The 21,905-nt window shown below is 34.3% G+C and overlaps 2 protein-coding genes across 2 annotated transcripts; one reads left to right on the top strand and one right to left on the bottom strand.

Annotated features, from left to right (window-relative positions):
* Positions 1-13,776: 13,776 nt before the first annotated feature.
* LOC125838019 (uncharacterized) lies at positions 13,777-14,283 on the bottom strand. Its single transcript, XM_049517073.1, has one exon. It carries the CDS (start codon positions 14,281-14,283, stop codon positions 13,777-13,779), a length of 507 nt encoding a protein of 168 aa, XP_049373030.1.
* A 769-nt stretch (positions 14,284-15,052) lies between these two features.
* Positions 15,053-20,881, top strand: LOC125838020 (uncharacterized mitochondrial protein AtMg00810-like). The gene is made up of 2 exons (XM_049517074.1): positions 15,053-15,262; positions 20,387-20,881. Exons 1-2 carry the CDS (start codon positions 15,053-15,055, stop codon positions 20,879-20,881), a joined length of 705 nt encoding a protein of 234 aa, XP_049373031.1.
* The last annotated feature ends 1,024 nt before the right edge of the window (positions 20,882-21,905 follow it).

Here is a 21,905-nt window from a genome sequence, read left to right on the forward strand (position 1 = left end):
ATAAAATAATATGGACATAATTTTATTTCTTTCTTAATTCTTCCCTCTTAATTATTTTTGTGATTCGAGCACTGTGAATGACGTACGTAAACTCTTAAGATTTTCATAAGTTCTATCATTAGTACTAAGCTTTGTTGGTTTGTTGAGAAAACAAGTAAAAGAGCACATTGTTTGTTGTCATAGTAAACTTACATTCATTTTAGGCTGCCAAACATATACTCCCTCCGTTCACTTTTATTTAATTGTCAAGTTTTACTTTTCAAAAGTCAGGTTGCACAAATTTTGACCTCATATTAATATATATAAAAAAAAATTACAATTAATAATATTTTTTATATTATTTTTAAAAATCAAAATTTATTAATTTAATTTAATTTAACTCCATTAGATATGTATTAAGTCTTTTCCTTAGAAACTCAACTGAGAAGCATTTGTCCCACAAGTTTAGTGGGGTGCATTAGTCAAATTTGTGACGTTAACGAGTAGATTGCTTTCAATGGCTGATTTACGCAAATATTTTTTTAGGTAATCATTCAGATTTTGTTCAAAAATTATCCAAATGGAAAATTACTCTTACGAGCATCATTAAATTTGAATCTAATGTTTACTTATATAATATTTACATAACCTTATAATTAAACAAAATAATAGACATTCATCTAACGTTTGAATAACTTGCAAAATCTTAAATCATAATCTAAGATATTCAGTTTGTTCAAAAAAAACCTTTGAAACAGTAATCTAGCATTTTCTTCATATGATTTGGTCCCCATTTTGTTATCAATCTTATGATGAATTACAACACCAACTAGACTAATGCCTAATTAAGTAAAAAAAAATAATCTAATGTTTTCTTATAAGATTTTGTATTTGCTCAAACATAGTCTTATAAAATGATCTTAACGGTCGATAAGTTGCTAGAAAACAAAATTTAAGCAAAAAATGTCGACACTCCATATAGTTTCTCTCTTTTATGATTTGTTTAAGAGGAAAAAAATCATTTTATTAAAGGATTTGGTTCAACAAAATTTACTTGTGAAACATACAATTTATGTTAGTTGTATGAGATATAAAGTAAAATTATCAAAGCGTTCGTATGAATTCAAATATTTAAAGTTAAATTGTGCTATAATCTTAAAAATCAATTAACGTCAAAAGTTTAATTATGTAACTATTAGTATATGATTTTTGTCAATCCTTTATTACTATATATGGTGTTTAGTTGCAGCACAAACTACGTGTTGGCTTTTATACATAGTTGTTGTTACATCAATTTCAATTAATTTTCTGAAATTTGGCATTAAAAGTAGGGTTTAATGACTTAGCAGGTAAGGAAAGTCCCTTTCTTTGCAAAACCCCAAAAACCAGGCCCATTCTTTAGTGACTATACTATATAATAAATTAACCTTAATATCAGAAACATATCACGTTCCTTCTGATTTTAATTATTTGGACATCTAAGATATCTTCGTAATTTAACGCACAACAAATTTGAAAAGGTTATTTTCTTCTATTTCACTTGTATAACATCACTCCTCAATGTTTTCCTATAAATTACTTTAATTCGTGTCATGTTAATATATAGATCATGCAAATATGGTTCTTTAAGGGTTTAAGGATTGAATGCGTGCTTGAGAATAATAAATGTTTTTTTTATTTTTACTCCATTTAGAATAAGAAATGTTGATAAAATAAATAAATGAGCAAGGGATATCACACGTTTTTAAATTTATGTATCACTTAATTAAGGTCTAGAAAGAATTTGACAGTGATCCTTAAAGGAAATTTATAGTCCTTGAAGTCTAATTTTCAACAACACAAACATTTCATCATTTTAAAAAAGTTGTAATCGTTTTATTGAAAAGGGGAGTTTAGCACAATAACCCTAAATCATGATTCTATGTCCTAATGCTCATCACCCTGCAAAAAGGTTGAATCAACTATGACCGAACACTAACTCCATTTTATATGTACAAAAATTAGAACCAACCACATTTTGGACACTATAGCACACATGTTGAATCTGTGGGTGCTATGTACTTCCTTCATGTTTGAATACTGTAAAGTACTCTAAAATTTGTTTCTATGTCATTTTCTTGTAACATTTAGGAGTGTTTTGACTTTTAATCATCCCAAAACACTAAGATATGCCCAATCCATTCTTAGTTTATGATGACAATCTTTAACCCCAAAAATCATATATTTTTCATTTATTTCATCATAATTCACCCAAAACACCCTAAAAAGGAGCTTTTGGCTATTTGGGTCATGTCGAAGTACTCTTACATCCAAATTGTATGGGTATTATATATTGAGGAATTGACATATGTACAATCCGGTGAATTTATATATATGGTCTAAGTTACATCTTTAGATGATCGGTTAAAAATAACTTCATTAACTAGTCAAATATAAAAGTATACACCTATATATATTAAAAAATATATATCGTGTGTATCATATTTTAATATATGCAATCCGGTGCACTTATACATATGGTCTAAGTTACATCTTTAGATAATCGGCTAAAAATAACTATATTAACTAGTTAAATATAAAAGTATACACCTATATATATATTAAAAAAATATCATGTATATCATATATTAATATATGCAATCCGGTGCACTTATATATACGGTCTAAGTTACTTCTTTAGATGATCGGCTAAAAATTACTACATTAACTAGTCAAATATAAAAGTATACACCTATATATATATTAAAAAAATGTCATGTATATCATATATTAATATATGCAATCCGGTGCACTTGTATATATGATCTAAGTTACATCTTTAGATAATCGGCTAAAATTATCTATATTAACTAGTCAAATATAAAAGTATACACCTATATATATTAAAAAAAAATATATTATATATATCATATATTAATATGTTCAAATATATATTTCGTACGGTTATTTATATCAACTCCTCTCTCTTTTATATATATATATATCACCTTGTATATCAATGTATATTACCGTATATCTCCATTTATATAATGTATATATTTATGTATATCTACAAAACTTTCCGTGTGATATACATTAATATACACGATATATAATATGATATACATATATCACTGCGACACATTTCAGATCTAAATTTTTACTCCAACATGTCAAAATTGCCTCCAATCTTCCTTAATATTATATATATATATATATTCTTCTAAGGCTTTCCAACCAGGGTCGGCTCTATGCTTTCAAAAATAAGGCCTTTGCCTTAGGCCCCCAAATTTCGGGGGCCCCAAATTTTTGTCAAGAATAAATTATGTGTTAAATTTTTTATAGAAAAATTAATTATTTATGATAAAAAGTATATTTTTTTTAAAAATAAATTATTTTATCCACTTTAACATCTTTTGTACTTTGTTAAAAATAAGAATTAACAGTGAAAAGTGTTGAACAAAGTGAATTACAAATTCTTTTTTATTTCTTTTTAAATTTTAGTTTCAAGCATTACTCTAAGCATATTAAAATGAGGTATACCAAGTCATCAACTTTTTGAGTCAAATTCTATGATTCTAAACTTCTAACTCTTATCTTTATTTAATATTTATCAACTTATTACTTATATCATTATGTTAACAATACATATAATAATTGTCTCACTTAAAGGATGTTTTTCAATGTTGAGTTGATAAAATCTTACCTAAAACTAGTAACTCAAAAAATAATATTAAGTACTAATAATTTTCATCTTAATAGTGTATTTTTTTTTTTTTGAATAAATACGTATATGAAGTGTATTTATATTTTAGGCCGCAAATTGAAATTTCGCTTTAGGCCCCCAATTACGTTGAGCCGCCCCTGTTTCCAACGAATCCCAATCATGTTCGCTCAATTATTTTTTTTACTTAAGTTTCATATTCGAGGTTTGTTGTGATTTCAAGATTGAGGTTTTGCCATTAATGAAGAACTAACGGGACTTTTGTGATAGTAATGGTGAAATTGAGGGATTTCATAGGAATAATGGAGGATTGAAGAAAACAATCCATTTGGTGGTGCATGCACAAACCAATTATAGTTATTAGCATTGGTATACATATATCAAATTCTAGAGCATAAAATGTACGTGATTATATGGTTTTGTTATTGAGAAATTGGCATAAATATGTTGTATTTTTTTTATGACCATGATGTTGAAATGTATGTTAATATCGGAAGTTTATCCTTGGCAAACCAAACTTCACGCACATACATTCAAAGTTTACTTTGACAAGATAAACTTCAGGCATGTATATCGAAAAGTTTGCTTGCATAAATAATGTGTCAAACTTCTGGCAAAACTTCGGTGTTACAACTTAAGTCTCGTATATCTGAATTCCAAAAGTTATTTTTCAAGTGACTAGGTATAACCAATTTATGAACTTTGATCATGGTCCCAAAATCGGTTATCTATGTATAGAGCTGTCAAAAAGAGCAGGCCCAGCCCCACCCGGTCCAAGCCTCACGGGCCAAGGAATTTGAAGAGCTAGGGCGGGCTGGCCCTTCATTTGAAAGAGCCTAAAGATGCTCAACCCAACCCTAGAAGGGCCAAGGGCTGGGGCGGGTTAGCCCTTTTTTTCATTTTTTTTCTTTTCAAACTTATAATTCTATAACATCAAGAAAATGAGAAGATTTTCAAATCAAATATGGCAAACAATAATGTTGTTTTAATAACACTAGCAAAAAGTCTAGTGTAATTAGCATGTATCTCACATACCAGATACGCGAGCGAGATAAGAGAGTGAGAAGCAAGATTGGAGGGAGGCGAGGGCGCGAGATTTGTCTATGCATTCTAGATACATGCAAATCTACTTTGATAGAGTGTATCTAGAACAGATTAACCTAATTTTGAGTCCATATATTTCGAGATATATGTATCTGGATGTACCAAAATCTGGTAAGATTCATAATATTACAACATAGTATGTATTTAAGTAATTAGATTATATACTAGTGACATTATTGTAAGTTACCCTTGAATAAAAAGTTTTGGCCCATGGGCCGACCCTGGCCCGGTCCCGATCAAGCTTCAAGGGCCAAAGGCTTATATGGGCCGGACTTATAAGCCCTAATTTTAAAAGGGCTTGAAAAATTCTATCCCAATCCTACCCATATAATGGGTTGGTTGGGCCGGCCCCATGGGCTAAGCCTGTTTTGACGGCTCTATCTATGTACTTCCCTTCTATTCTCACCTACTTGTTTGTTTTGAACCTCTGTGTCTGTGGAGTTGCTAGTTATAATTAATATTGTTAGGTGGTCACTATTTTATAACCTTTTTCATACATCGTCCATTTTATAACAGCATTTTCAAACGCAAGTGGGAGTGCAACTTAACATGCTCATCTCTCATTAAAAAAAATATTCCAGTGGCTATTTTTACCGTTATTTTTATTTAATTGATGAAAAAAAATAGTAATATATGTTATCATATGAAAAATTAAGAAGTTCCCACAATGAGCTATGGTTCGATGAAAAATGAGTGAGATAATTATATTTTATAACACAAATTTCTCACTGATTCATAATTGAAAAAACTTTATTTTTAGAAGCATGGTGTTATTCCTCACCTACTTAATTAAAAACTAAACCTCAATGACGTTTTTGATGTTGCCAGTCCTCATAGCCTTTTCCAAGGAGGTTGTCATAGTCTCAAAACTTCAAATAGTAGTATCATTTTGGGATTTGGAGTCTACATTCGAGGTTCAATTAAATCTAGATTTTGCACTGTAGGGTAAGATTTTCTCCATACTCAAGGTTTGAACTCAAAACCTCTAATTAAGGATAAAATAGTTTCATCACTACACCACAATCCATGTCGGTGAGAATTATTGTTATTCCCCCGTAAGCTCTTATACTTAAGTACTGTGAAGCCTTCTTATACCGTCTCAATCAAAATCTCTTAAAAAATCATTCATTCATCTGTCTCAAACTTTACATGTCTCTTAAAAAATCATAAATAAGGACAGATTTACTAATTTACCTCTCTAAACTTATTTACACTTTAAAAAAAAATAATTAATTGTAAGAATAAAAAGGAAAGGATTTAATTAATTTTATCTTGATTTTGTAGATAGACAAATAATTTGAGATAATTATTTATAGTGCGATGATAGACAACTAATATGAGGCGAAAGGAAGTAAGTCTTTTGATAAAATTAGAAAGTCGTGGCGAATTTTTTCTTTATCAAATGTTTAAAAGTAAGGGTCCCCAGTAATAACTATTTGAGACTTATACAAGGAAACAAGTAACAAACCTATTACAATTGGCCTTAACTACTCTTGTTGAAGTATTTTTTAAGCTATCAACCTATATAATCTCGAATGAAATAAATTGGGTTACAAATTACTATGTAAATGCTTAAACGCACCAAAATCTGATAAGATTCGTAATATTGTAATCTAGAGTGTATCTAAATACTTAACTCCTAAATTAGTGGGATTTATATAAGTTCAAAAAAAAAACTAGAATATCATATAGTAATGAACATGCAACGGGGAAATAGTGAGGGAATTACAACGTGAAGAATTGAACCCTCACTAACAAGGTAAAAGTTCAGGTAGCCAACCAATTGAGCTACTAAGATTCCCTTTATTTGACATTATAATTTTCCAGCAAGTGGTTTCAGTTGATATCGGCTAGCAACAATTATATAGCTCCCCCCCCCCCCCCCCCCCCGCGGTGGCTAAAACTTGTGTTTCAGCTAGCTAGCTAGAGTGGAACCTTATTGTTCCCACCCTCCCACAAAACTTGCGTTTCTAACAAGCAAACCATATGTCATGATGTGCCCACCACACTATAACAAAAATAATTTTTAGCAATAATAAATATGCACATTAACAAAGAGTGTTAAAATCTTTACCAATATTAATTAATTGTCATTGGATTCAATGTTGTTATAGACTTTCGGGACATTAACAAAGAGTACTAATTACCACCAAAACAACATATTTAGCGATAATTAATAAGTTATTGTTGTTAATTAATGGGAAAATGCATAAGTACCCACCAACCTATGCCCGAAATCTCAGAGACACACTTATACTATACTAAGGTCCTATTATCCCCTCGAACTTATTTTATAAATAATTTTTTACCCCTTTTGGCCTACGTGGCACTATCTTGTGGGCCCAGCGTGTGTGTTGACAATTTTTTCAAGGATAGTGCCACGTAGGCCAAAAAGGGGTAGAAAATTATGTATAAAATAAGTTCAGGAGGTAATAGGACCTTAGTATAGTATAAGTGTGTCTCTGAAATTTCGGACATAGGTTAGAATGGTACTTATGCATTTTCCCATTAATTAATTGCCACAACAAATCATTGTTAGTACAGTAACGCTAGCATTTTAGCCATGCAAACGCAACGAATTTTGAAAGCAAACGAGGCTTAATGATGATACTAAATCTAGTAAAACTTCAGAAAAGTGAATTAAAAAGTTGCAGAGAAATAAATTATTGAACAACGTAACGAAAGAAACACAATTTTTTATTGAACATACATCATATATATGTGTTTTGCAAATCACAGTTGATAAACTTAAAAAGTGAAAAAGTAAACGAAATATAAAATCTACTTCCTCCGTTCCAATTAATACTCTCTCTTTTAATCAATTTTCAAAAGAATAACACTCTTAACTTTACGCTTTTCATTTTATCTTTAATGAGAAATTTTAAGACCACAAAGTCAAAAAAAAAGTAATTATATGCCCACAAATGATATGTCATATTTCAAATCATAAATTTCAGAAATCTTAATTTTTCCCCATAAATTTCATGTGGATTATTACATAAATTACTAATCCTGATATTAAATTTGGAGGAACTTATCCCCACCTTTGGTTATTGTTATTTGCTACTTATTGAGCTATAAAGGATTATCTCAAATTCTCAATAGTCAAATAGTTAAGTAATTAATTTTCTGTTACAAATTTTGTTAAAGATCATGTGACTTCCCACGAGAGTTAGTTAGAAATTAGTTGGATATAATTTCCTTTAAATATATACAATTATGTGTTGTACAAGTCAAGTGATTGTTGCAAAAATTTTCGTAAGCGGTGTCACCTTTTAAAATGAGAAAAAAATAAAAAAATAAGGTAAACCATGCATTAAAAAAATACAAATAAAACACAATTCATATATATTATTATATTTTTTTGAAAAATAAAATAAAACATATTATAATTTTTTTCGATGAATTTTTTTAATGAAATGTGTTCAAATTAATCTCCTTAATAATATAATACTACATATTTGTTTAAACAAACAAAAGACCAAATAATTACTAGACAAAGAAGGTAAAGGAAAAAAAACATAAAATATGAGGCTATGGAGGATCGATTACGCAACTTAGCATAAGGAAATTCAGCACAAAACCAACTAGGCTACACACTTCTTTTGTTCAAGGAATGTCACTTATAATATCTATACGCTCTATGTTTGCTTTTATTTCTAAACTTTTTTTTAGCTAAATTTATTGAGCTTAGGAGCTCATTTATTAATCAAAGAATATGTACAAAATGGCCCAACGAGCCCACAATAAAAAGGAACTAAAATGTGTTTGGCCCTGTCCAAAGGAACCCGCATGTTTAGCTTAACTAGTTTCTCACCAGGGTTTCTAAAATGAGCTCTCCTCTTTCTCTTCAATGTCGCCACAGGGAGTATTTGCTAATCTAATATTTCTCCTTTCACTGCTATGTATCGTCAATGTTGTCCCCCTCTCCATCTCGCCATTACTCTTTCTCTTCCCCTCTCCAGCTGAAGTTCGTGGATTCTTCTCTCCAAGGACCTCTTTATTTGTTGGAAGACTCTGTTGTAAGCTGTTATAGTCTACGATAGTTAGCCTTATGATCACAACTATGTTCGCCATGTTGTGGCACAAACCATTTGTGTAAATAGTTGTGATATTTGTGTGGTCCATGTGTGGTATTTCCTTTGTAATTATGCTTGTACATATTGTTGTTGCTGATCCTTGATCTTTCTTGTTTTAATCCTTAATGTTGGTATGCTTGTTTTGTCCATGTTTAAGATTCTCCTACACTCCACTGATAGTTGTTCAAAGCTCAACCATTGTATTTTTTCTTGCTGTATGTATGCCTCATTTGCCATTCTATCTGCAAGCTGGTTCGCCTCTCTGAATCTGTGTATAATGAATGCATTTACCTTCCCCAGTAGCTCTTGTATTTCTTCTATCTCTTGTACATACTGCCATGGAATTTTCCATACCTTGTTTATGATTTTTGTAATGCCTAGTGAGTCAGTTTCCACAATAATCTTTGTGAGATTAGTACTAGAACAATATCTTAGGCCATTTAAAATTGCCTTGATTTCTGCCTCTAAACTTGTAGCCTCCCCTATTTTCTCTGCCTCTGCATGTATTAAATCCCCCAGATAGTTTCTTATGCAAAAACTATAAGCACTTTCCCCCAGATTTCCTTTGCTTGCTCCATCTGTATTGCACTTTATCCATTCACCCTGTGGTTTTTCCCAGGATATCGGCTTATTGTGCAGTATGGGTCTGTACCTCTTCAGCACTTCTATTGTACCTTCCCACTACTTAGGAATGTTAATCCATGGGAAAAGTGTTTTCAGTAATTTGAAAACAGACTCCTGACTATGTTGCTTGAGTTGTTCAAATGTTACTTCTTTTCCATGTCTTCTTGCATTCCTTCTTTTCCATAGCTCCCACATCAATATAGTTGGCATTGCCTGAAACACAACCTTCAATTTTGGATTGGCTGGGGCATCCCACCATTCTGTAATAGTGTGTTGTAAGCCTTCTTCTATTCTGAACCTGCACATGAAGCAAAATGCTTCCATAACTTTTGGGCTATGGGAGCTGTTAGAAAAAGGTGACTCATAGTTTCTTGCTCATGGTTATCACAATAGTAGCATCTCGAGGCCATGCTTATTCTCATTCTCTGAAGAATATCTTTTGTTGCTACTCTGCCTCTCCAACTTCTCCATAACAAGAAGTTCATCTTAAAAGGTACTCCTCTGCTCCAAATGCGACTCCACCACCACTCTTTCTCCTTTTTGTGTCTAAGCCCTTCATATGCTGACTTTACTGTAAAGACCCCGTTGGAATTTCCCATCCACCAAGGAACATCTACATCTCCTTCTTCAACCCTAGGGTCAATGTTTTCAAGAATGTATTCTGCCATTTCTCGTGATACAAGGCTTCTGATCTTCTGTTCATCCCATTCCCCATTCACGATGAATTGTTTTACTTCTATTTCTTTTTCTCCTGCTCGTTCTTCTGTGTAATACAGTGAACCTTGTTTTGTCCAGTTATCAAACCAAAAACTTGCTCCTCCTCCTTTGATCTGCCACCATATCTCATGCTCCATATCTTCCCTTACTTCTATCATTTCTTTCCATGCGTGAGAACCTCCCTTGCCAGTGGTCATTATTGGATGTTGCTTCTTGCAGTATTTATTCCATATGAAATTGCTCCATAATGAATTGGAGGTCCTAAACTTCCACCATAGCTTTCCAAAGAGAGCTTTGGTTATATCGTGAAGTGATCGAACTCCAATACCCCCTTCCTCCTTTGGGAAACACATGTCCTTCCATGCTACCCAGTGTTTTCCTTTTTCTCCTCCTGTCTTGCTCCAGAAAAATTCGGCAAAAACTTGATGCAAATGTTCGATGGTCTTCTTAGGTGGATTCATTGCTGAGAGCAAATATATTGGCATTGACTGTAACACATTTGCAATCAGAATAAACTTACCTCCATAAGACAACCATTTATTGTGCCATGTCATTATTCGTTTCTGTATCTTTTTCACCAGATCATCATAGTGTTCCTTCTTATTTCTTCCATAGAACACTGGACATCCCAGATATATGAATGGAAATGAAGCCTGTTTGATTCTAGTTATCCTTCTTATTCTGATTCCAACGATTAGAGGAGTGTTGTCATGTAAGTAAAAGAAACTTTTATTCAAGTTGATCATTTGACCCGACACATCTTCTTACTCTCTTAGCACCCTCATCATCATTCTTATTGATTTCCTATCACCTAAACAGAACAATATAGTATCGTCTGCATAAGATAAATGATTGATGGAAAGACTCCACTTAGGCATACCATATCCTCTAAACTCCGGCTTCTCATGTAGCTTATTTAACCCCCTTGCAAGTACCTCTGCTGCTATGATGAATAGGGTAGGTGATAATGGATCCCCCTGTTTTAATCCTCTAGATGATTGGAAAAATCCAAAGGCTTTCCTATTAACTAACACTGAATACAAATTATTCGATAATAATCTCTAAATCATACCAATGATAGTTTCTGAGAAGCTAAATTTCCTTAGGACTTTGATAAAAAAAGATCCAAGATACCCTATCATAAGCTTTTGCCATGTCCAGCTTCACTACTACATTATGATACTTTTTCCTTTGGTTAATGTCTCAGATGATCTCCTGGGCTAGCAAGACATTTTCAGTAATGCTTCTTCCTTTTACAAATCCCGTCTGATTTTGAGAGATAATGTTTGGTAACAACTTGGCTATTCTTTCATGTAGTACTCTTGAAATGATATTGCTCACAAATGTACATAAACTTATCGGTCTCAGATCAGTCAAACTCTTCACATTCTCCTTCTTTGGCAGTAATACAAGATTTGTATGGGTAATAAATTTCGGCATCATTTTCCCACAGAAGAATGCTTTGACCATGTTGATTATGTCTTCCCTTATAATTTCCCAACAAAATTGAAAAAACAAACCTGAGAAGCCATCTGGTCCGCTTGCGCTTTCCCCGTTTAAATAAAAAACTACATGTTTCACCTCCTCTTCGCTGGGCATCTTACTTAACTTCTCATTCTGATATGTGGTGATCAGGTTTGGTATTATATTTAACAACTCCTCACCTTCTTGTCTATTAGCTTCTCTAAATTGTTCCTCAAAGTAGGACACTGCCTCAGCTCCAATGTTTTCACTTGTATTGACCACATCGCCTTGAGAGGTTTGGATTTCTGTCAGCTGTAATTTCTTTCTTCTCCCTTTCACATAATTGTGAAAAAATCTGGTGTTCCTGTCTCCATCTTTGAACCATGTCATCCCTGCCTTTTGCTTCCAGAATTCCTCCTCTATATGCAAGAATTTTCTTAGTTCAACCTCCGTTTTCTTCAATTCAGCCCTATTTTCCTGTGAAGCATTAACTTCCAGTTGTATCTCTTTCACCTTTATCTCATCTTCTAGTGTAGCAATCCGTTGAAAAATGTTTCCAAACGTCTCTTTGCTCCACTTCGATAATACTCCTTTCAATTTTTTAATCTTTGTCTGATACACTAGAAAAGGGCAGCCTACAAACTCCACCTTCCAATTCTCTTATATTACTTTTTTAAAATTTAGATGTTTTGTCCAAAAGTTCAGAAACCTAAAAGGCCGCACTACTGGCTCTTCCTCCGAACTACATATTACATGTAGTGGTGCGTGATCAGAACATTCTCGCACCTGATGAATGACTTCACTAGAGGGGAGAATATCGAAAAATTCTTGGTTCCCAAAGACCCTATCTAGTCTTTTAAATATACACCCCCCTTCTATTCTACCATTCCACCAAGTGAATTTACTTCCCGAGTACTTTAGCTCCATCAACGCACAATTGTTGATGCACTGAGCGAAATCCAAAGCTTCATATTGAGTTAAATCCATGCCTCATTGTTTCTCTTCCTCATTCATTTTGACATTGAAGTCCCCTCCCACTAACCATGGTCTGTTTTGCACTTCAGTTAGGCCTTCCAGCTCTTCCCACAGTTCAAGTCGTTCTAGCGCATCACATCTTGCATAAACTGATGTTATCATAATTTCCTTATTGTAATATCTGAACTTCATTGTCAAATGTTGTATATTATCTCTTATCACTTCGCCATTCCACTCTTCCTTCCAAAAAATCCAAACTTTATTTGAGCAATTACAACAGGCATTGTGCATCCCCAACTTTCTTTTATAATGTTCTAGCTCTTGTTCCATTAGTGCTATGAAATTGTACTTGTGTCTTTTATTCAGGTCCATCAACCACTCGAAAGCCTTTTGAGATTTTACGGACTTGATGTTCCAGAAGATGGCTTTCCCAATCATTGGGAAACATCTCCTGACCTATCCCTGCTTCTTGTTTTCACTTGCAAAGGAAGTGAAGGTTGTCCTGTCTTGCCCTTTTTGACACTATTTTCCAAGTATTTTATTTGCATTGGCGACAAATCTCCCTCCCTTGACGTTGTGGCAATGCTTTCTACAATGTCATCATCATCTTCACTGTCTCCACGTCGTTGTTTCTCCACCTCTGTGACTTCCTCCAAGTCCGGCATGATGCTGTCTTCCTTTTCGTCAATTGTCATGTTGCCTTTTTTCCTCCCCTTTATTTGATACATCTCTTTCTTTATCTGTTTCTGCTTGTATGCCTTCCATATTACAACTTCTCGCATCTTCCTCGGCATTTCCTTTCCAAGCTGATTTTACTGACTTGATTGACGAGTTTGACAGGTTTCCCTTCTCCTTGTTTGACACTAATTTGTCCCTATTTTCTTTTGATCCACTACCTATAGTATTATTGTTTATTTTCCTAGAAATCTCTCATTCCCCTTCCCTTGACTCATCTCTGCTATCCTCTTTTGGTTGTTCTTTTGTTTCTCCAGATTTTTCATCATTGTTTAGAGCCCCAAATTTATTTTCTGTACTAACCCCTGCTTTCTCTTGTTGTGTGTTTTTCTTATTCCATACTTGTTCTATTTTACTTATGCCTTGGTGTCTCCAGCCCCCTCCCTTTCTGTTTTTCTAGTCCTTGAATTCCTCTGTTTCCTTATTTTCTTTGTGCTCTTCTGTCCTTGGATTTGCCAGTTCCATTTCTTTCTGCACCCCTCGTTTTTCATTCTCATCATCCTCCATCTTGTCTTTAGGATACAATTCAGGATGGATGACATAACATTCATGTTTATTGTGCCCCTGAATTTTGCAGTTCTTGCAGTATTTTGGCATGTAGTCATATTTAATCTTAATCCACTTCTCGCTGATTTCTCCTGACTGTCTTCTTAGTCCCACATTGATTCTTTTTGGAAAATCTCTCAGAAGATTCACTTCTACTTTGACTCTTGCACAACTTGGTCGAGTTTGATTTCTAGTCGCTAAGTCCACTTGTAATGGTTTCCCCACGGATGCAGCCAAGGAAAACACTACCTCTTTAACAAAGAAATTCGGTGGAAGAGCTGGGAAAGAGATCCACGCAATCGCCGTGGATGTTTCTTCTTCCGGATCAAACATCGGCTCCCACTTTAATGTCCTCATTGTGTATGTCCATCCTCTGTGAGTTATGTAGTATGCTGGTTTTGACAAAAGGCTCACGTAATACTCCAAACATGAAGCCTTAATCAGAACGTGCCTATTGCTTAATAGTCCAATTTTGCATTTACTTTTCAATTCACATTGTTTAGGAATTAGTCTCCTCAAATCTTGAATATCTGGCAACCCGTAGGAGAATTTTTCGATAACTACATACTCTAGATCTCCTTTATAATCATTTGCTCTACTTCATCTTCATCCCATATGATCCTGGTCTCTTCGTGTAAATATATGACTGATTTCATGGAAAAAGGCTTCACTTTTGCTTGTGGGGGGCATAATGTTGCTAAAAAATTCATTTTTGGTGTTGTGTTTGCATCTGTAGACGCTAGATCAGTCCCAGTGGAGGGTTGACCAGGTGTGCTGGTGGCCATTGCCACCGGAGAAAGAAAATTGAGGTTTGGCGGCGGCGATATTTCCCTAATATGTTTTTTTTATTTCTAAACTGTATATACCTATTAGCAGTCTTTTCGGACGAAGCAGTGTCACGTGACACCCCTTACCCCTTCCTAAATCCACCCCTGGTGATTGTAATGTGATTTCCATAAGAGAAAATGTGAACTTGTCTCCTTCTAGAAAGCTCTCAATTCAGTTTTTGAGTAGTTAGATAGCAAAACTTAATATGGTATCGAAGCATACGATCGAGAGTTCATAGAAAGTAGAAGTCTTGTTCGTTTCTTAAAAGATTCAACAATTGTGGACAACATTGCTATAAATGGTGAACAATCCATTGTCACTAGAAATTGATCCACAAACTGATCACAATCATCCTTTCCACCTGAAGTCATTTGATACTCCTAGTGTTGCCTTGATTTCAATAAAGCTTACAGGTCCAGAGAATTATGGATTATGGAGCAGATCAATGCGTCTTGCACTACTAGTCAAAAACAAACTTGGATTTGTTGATGACACATGTGTTAAGAGCGTGCACAGATGAGATTTGGCAAGATTAGAGAGATATGATGCAGTTGCACTATCATCGATCAATGTAATAGTAGTACCAAAATTGTTACCTAGAATTGTGTATGCACCGAGTTCGAAGAAGATCTTGAGTGATTTCAAAAGGAGGTTTGATAAATCTAACTTGACTAGAAATTTTCATTTGTGGAAGGAGATCAATATATGACTCAAGGAACAGATTATGTGACCATATACTACTCTAAGATGAGAACTCTATGGGATGAAATGGATGGCATGGTACCATCTCCCTCGTGTGATTGTCAGGAATTTGGTTTTCATGTTGAGTACGTTAGACACTAAAGTTACTGCAGTTAATGATAGGGTTGAATGAAAGTTATATACAAGTAAGAAGTTCATTTTTTCTTGGTTCACAAGTTCCAAGTGTGAATCTGCCTTATGCAATGACAGTTCAAGTTAAGAAAGTTAGAGGAAGTTAGGTATGATGGAAGGAGGAAATGATCCTTTGACAATGCTAGACGAAAAGGGTTCGAGATTCAACAATCAACCTTATAATTTGCAGTATCAACCTCATAATATCCAGTCATAAAGGTTCAAGGTCAGAGCTTTTAGGGAAGGAAATTAGGTGTGATATGTGAACACTGTGGATACAAATGCCATACAAAAAAGACTCATTACAGAATTGTAGGTTTTCTTACTGATTTCAAGAGCTAGAGGAGAGTGTCTATAGATGAGGACAACATGGCTTATACTCATATCTCAACAGCTGAAGCTGAACCATTTACTCTTGGAAGAAGTATAACCTCGGGATCTCATTTCCACTTTTCCGGAGGTTATTTCACATGAGAACAATATGATTAGGTGCTCAAGATGATGGTTCCTTAGCCCACAGGAAGTTGTAAGGCCAATGCTACAACAGGTATGCATGCAAAGACTGATAATGTAAATAATGCAGGAATTACTCTAGAGTCACACATCATGTTAATTATTATGATAGAATTCTACATAACCGCAAACAATTAACACAGTCAAATCTTAGTAAAGTAAAAATGCCTACTGGGAATAAAATTTAAATAGAACATATTGGTAATGCGTTGATCTTGGGTAACTGCAAGCTAAAAAATATTCTACATGTACCAGAATTCAGATTAAATCTATTATCAGTTTTCAAGCTCACTAAGCATCTAAATTGTGTGGTTTCTTTTTATCCTAACCTATGTGTAATGTAAAATCTCTATACTGGGGATGTGATTGGGATTGATAAGGAAGGAAAAAGGTTTTACATTCTCAAGTATGAAGTGGTACCAATAGTTGGAGCAGTAGTTACAGACAAGAGGATATGCGAATTGAAGCTATGACATATTAGATTGGGGCATCCCTCTATGAAAGTAAAAAAAAACATATTTCTCTTTTGAAGAATAAAGTAGATACTAGTGTGCAAGAAAAATGTATGATTTGTCCCTTTGCCAAACAATGTAGACCCAAATTTCCCTCTAGTATAACTAATCCACTAGTTTGTTTCAACTTATACATATAGATGTATGGGGACCTCACCACCATCCCATCTATGATAGAAATCATTACTTCCTGACTATAGTTGATGATTATAGTAGATTTACATAGATCTCTTCGTTACAGTCTAAGACAGAAGTAACAATTATATTGAAAAGTTTCCTTTCTATGATTTGTAATCAGTTTGGTTGTTCAATAAAAGATAATGGTACTGAATTCTTCAATACTCAAGTAAATGTTTTTTATCTTCTTTAGGTTGTGTACATCAAAGTAGTTGTCCTTAAACACCACAACAAAATTGTGTTCTTGAAAGGAAACATAGACACATTTTGGAAATAAGAAAAACATTAAAATTGCAGTCTCATGTTCCTAGATTCTAGGATGATTGTACCCAAACAACAGTCATCTCCTTAATAGACTACCTACTACAGTGTTGGATGGACAATCGCCTTATGGGATGTTGTTTGGGAAGCCTCCTAGTTTTGGAAAACATAAAGGATTTTGGTTGTTTATGTTTTGCTAGTGCACTATCTAAAGAAGACAAATTTGAGGCAAGAGCAAAGAGATCAGTCTTATTGGGGTTTTCTTCCACACAAAAAGGGTATAGGCTATATGATTTGGATACAAGGATTGTGTTCATTAGTAGAGATGTAGTCTTTAGAGAGGATGTGTTTCCTTTTAAACTTTTGAACTCAGATGAAGGGATTTATCCTTTAATGTCACCTTTTATAGATGATACAAGTACATATGATCATGACTAGTCCATTATGTAGCCAGTGTCACATTTTATTCCCAGTGCAGTTGATAATTCAGAGATATCTCCTATCACTAATGTAGTCCATAAGACTATGATAGAGAATGAAGAAGCTGAGCCGATGCTGATGATCCTATGCATCAAGATGAGCTCAAGCTGGAAAATGTTGGTCCAAGAAAGACTAGTAAAACCACTAGACCACCAGTATGGATAAAAGACTACATTGTGCCCCAAAAGATTTATCCTGACTCCATAACCAATAATGTTTGCTATGATAATATATCCACCAGTTATCAGAGTTATTTACATGACTTCAGTGGAGCCTCAGTCCTTTCATGAGGCCTCTCAATACAAACTATGGCTTGATATCATGCAACAAAAGATACAATCACTAGAAGATAAAACACATGGACAATTGTAGACTTGCCTTCTGGTGAAAAGGTCATTGGCTCAAAGTGGGTATATAAGATCAATTATAAAGCCACTAGTGAGATGGATAAATACAAAGTTCGATTAATTACTAAAGAGTACACTTAAAGATAAGGTCTTGATTATCGTGAGACTTTTTCCCCAGTTACAAAGATGGTCACAATCAAAACGAGTCAAATCTGAAAGCTTCACATAGCTGGGATTTATCTCAAATGGATATTAATAATGTCTTTTTACAAGGTGATCTCCATGAAGACATTTACATGGATCATTTTCTTGGCTTGCAAAGACATGGGAGAACAAGGTGTGCAAGCCAAGGAAATCATTGTATGGGTTAAAGCAGACCTTTAGACAATGGAATATCAAGTTCACTTAAGCCTTGTTGACAGCATGATATTCTCAGAGTGCTCATGATCATTCTGTATTCATTAGAAAAGAAATAAGTGATTTAGCAATAGTTTTAGTCTATGTAGATGATCTTTTGATGTAACACCCCGACTTTTCAAAACGTCTAAATTAACTTGTATCTTCGTGGAAAGATAAGGAGGGTGAGTAATAAATTAATAATGACGTGGTATGTCATATTTTAAGCGTTCAAGGGTTGTATCTCAAGTTTGTAAGTAAGGTAAGTCGCAAAATAAAAGTGGGCGAAAGTTATCGTAAGTTCTTTTTTAAAGATTTCTCTAAAATTTGAGTCAAATGTATTGGATGTTTTCTCCCAATATATAAAGAATTAGAAGACCTATTACCCATTAAATCGAAGACCTACGGGTTTAGTTTGCAACGCACAAAATCCCGTATCCAACCAATATCAGAGTAAAAAGTTATGATGGTTTTACTAGGGACTGTCAGGGCAGAATTCGGGTCGGGTCAAAAATATGGTATGTCGGCTTATTTAGCGTTTTAAGCCATGAAAACATTTCATTTCAGTTCCAAAACCAGAGAGAAAGCTTAAGAGAGGGTTCATATGTCCCTACACGTGGCAATCGTTTTTCCCCTTCTATTAGTTGTGTTTGGAGTTGGTTTTTGAAGATATAAATTTGTAGTTATTGGTATTTCTTCAAAGTTTAAACTTGGTTAACTAAGGTAATCATCTCGGGACTCTTTTATGATTGTTTTTATGAATTTCTACAGGCGTTTCGACAAGTTGGGGCAATATGGAAAATCTGCCGATATAAGATTAATTATGAACTATTTATAGGTGCGTACCAGCTGTGTATATATAGTGTTTGTGAAGCTTAGGACATAAGGAACAACTTTTGTGAAGGAACTACGGTCTTTCGAGCGTTCATTGGAAAGGCATGTTAAGGTTATTCCATTCGTTCGACATGTTTCCTTAGATGTAGTTAACGTTGGTGATCTTGTAGATGTAATTGTGAGTGGTTGGCTGATTGGGTGGTTATAAACCCTCATTTTAGGGACTCACGATCTGTTAAGAAAGACCCTAAATTAGGAACGACTTGGAGATTATTCATACATTTTGTTTATAGCTAAATTGCTCGCCTTCAGCCTATTTAATTGTTTGTTGTCGCCCTTGGGGATATTGTGGTTAGCTGTTGAGCTATGAACTGCCTATGGGGACTATGATGTTGTCTAATAGGACTATGTTATTGCCAAAGAGGGCTATGTGTTGCCCACGGGGCAATATTGATGTCAAAGAGTGTTATTTGTTGCCCACGGGGCTATTTTGACACCAAAGAGGGCTATGTATTGCCTACAAGTCTATGTGATGCAAAAGATGGCTACGTGCAGCCCACAGAGCTATAATGTTGCCTAAGAGGGCTATGCACTGCCTACGGGGCTATGTCGTTGCCAAAAAGGGCTATGTGACTCCTTACAAAGATAAGGGGCTACCGATAAGGTTATGTAGATTGATTTGGCACCTTCTGGGCTTATGAGGGCCTAAGTAGGTGGTATGTTGTTTGTACCTACTGGGCATATATGGGCTTGGTTAGGTTGATGTTTGATCATTATTGTATTTTATTAGATTCAGTAGTGGGTTGGCATGTCTATCTAAATTTGATTTCCTTACCTGATTGTTTTTGGTATATTATGATACTTGCTCATTTAGTCTACAGCCTTTCATACTCTGTACATTATTTTGTACTGATGCCCCATTGCCTGAGGGCGCTGCATTCATGCATGCAGGTCCTGACAGACGACCGAGTAGACCTCCTCAATAGCAGGATTGACTTCTATCCGGTTGGCTAGCCCCTTTCCTCCGGAGCTGCCAGAGTTTGGAGGTTTGTTATATTTTGTTGTGTATATTTTTATGGGTAGGCTGGGGCCTATCCCACCAATCTTTGCTACTCTTAGAGGTTTGCAGACTAGTGTGTGAGGTGTATAGCTACGTTATAGCCATACTGGCCTAGGTTGTTGTTTTGCTGAAGCTTGTGAGTTGTTTGATGTATTGTGTTGATATATTCCTGCTTTTAGTTTTGGTATAGATTTCATGGTGGCCTTGACGGCTCAATCAGGACTTCTGTGCTAGTTGGTCTGAGTGGAGCCAAAGCAGTAAGTACTCATTTAGAGTTCAATTATAAGATCACCAGTGTGGAATATGATCAATATATTGGTAGCTCTAATGATCTTGAACTAGAAGATGCTACAACCTATCAGAGGTTGATTGGTAGATTGTTATGCCTTACAATTACTAGGCCTGATATTTGTTTCAGTGTGCAAGTTTTAAGCCCATTTATACAACATCCTAAAACTTCACTTTGGGAAGCAGCACTAAGAGTTGTGAGATACATTAAAAGGTCTCTGGGACTTAGAGTTTTGCTTAAGAAGGGAACTGAATCTACAAAGCTCATTGGATATTATGACTCAGACTGGGCTTCATGTCCTAATACAAGACGATCACTTACAGGTTATATGGTAAAACTTGGAGATTTCTCGATCTCCTGGAAGTCGAAAAGCACAAGTCAGTAGAAGCTCTGCTAAAGTAGAATATAGGAGTTTATCATTTTTAGTTGTAAAGTTGGTTTGGTTGACAAGATTACTTAAGGAGTTGCATTTTCCAATCTTAGTGTTCACATAAATTATTTATCCAAATAACTGAGAATCCAGTGTTTCATGAACGTACAAAACACATAGAAATTGACTGTCATTTATATCAGTCCTCAATATCTATGCACTGCTATGCAACCTGCTGATATTTTTACTAAGGGACTAGGTGTTGCTCAACATCACTTTCTATTGACCAAACTTGGTGTGTTAGATGTCTTCCACCCTAGCGTTTGAAGTGGAGTATTGAGCTATAGAGGATTATCTTAATAGTCAAGTAGTTAATTTTCGGTTACAAATTCTGTTAAAGACCATGTGACTTTCCATGCACGTGAGTTAGTTAGAAACTAGTTGGATATAATTTCCTTTTAAATATATACAATTCTGTGTTGTACAAGTCAAGTGATTGTAATGTGATTTCCATTCGAGAAAATGTGAACTTGTTCTCCTTCTAGAAAGCTCTCAATTCAGTTTTTGAGTAGTTAGATAGCATAACTTAATAATATTGATATAAATTTTAATATTATTTATTTCATACACGTATGAAAAATTATACTCCTTCCATCCCATTTTATATGAATTAGTTTGACTTGACACAAATTTTAAGAAAGAAAGAAAGACTTTTAAAACTTGTGATCTAAAATATGTGATAAATATTTTTGTGACTATAAATCATTTAAAATGAGCATTTTAAAGTTAAAGTTGTTATATTAATATATAAAAATGTGTCATTTTTTTTAACCGACTAAAAAGAAAAGTGAGTCATATAAACCGAAACAAAAAGAGCTATTAATTTTGTGATAGCCTTGTTTTGAACCGAAAACTATAATTTCATGATTATAATTAATCTTGGATGGCTAGCCTTGTTTTGAAACAAACAACAAAAGAGTAACCTTGTACTGATAATAATTCGAAGTCAAATTAATACTTGATCCAAGTTAGTCATGAA

Source organism: Solanum verrucosum, unplaced genomic scaffold, assembly GCF_900185275.1.
Source record: "Solanum verrucosum unplaced genomic scaffold, falcon-dt-bn FXZP01000079.1, whole genome shotgun sequence".
In the NCBI taxonomy this organism is placed as follows: domain Eukaryota; kingdom Viridiplantae; phylum Streptophyta; class Magnoliopsida; order Solanales; family Solanaceae; genus Solanum; species Solanum verrucosum.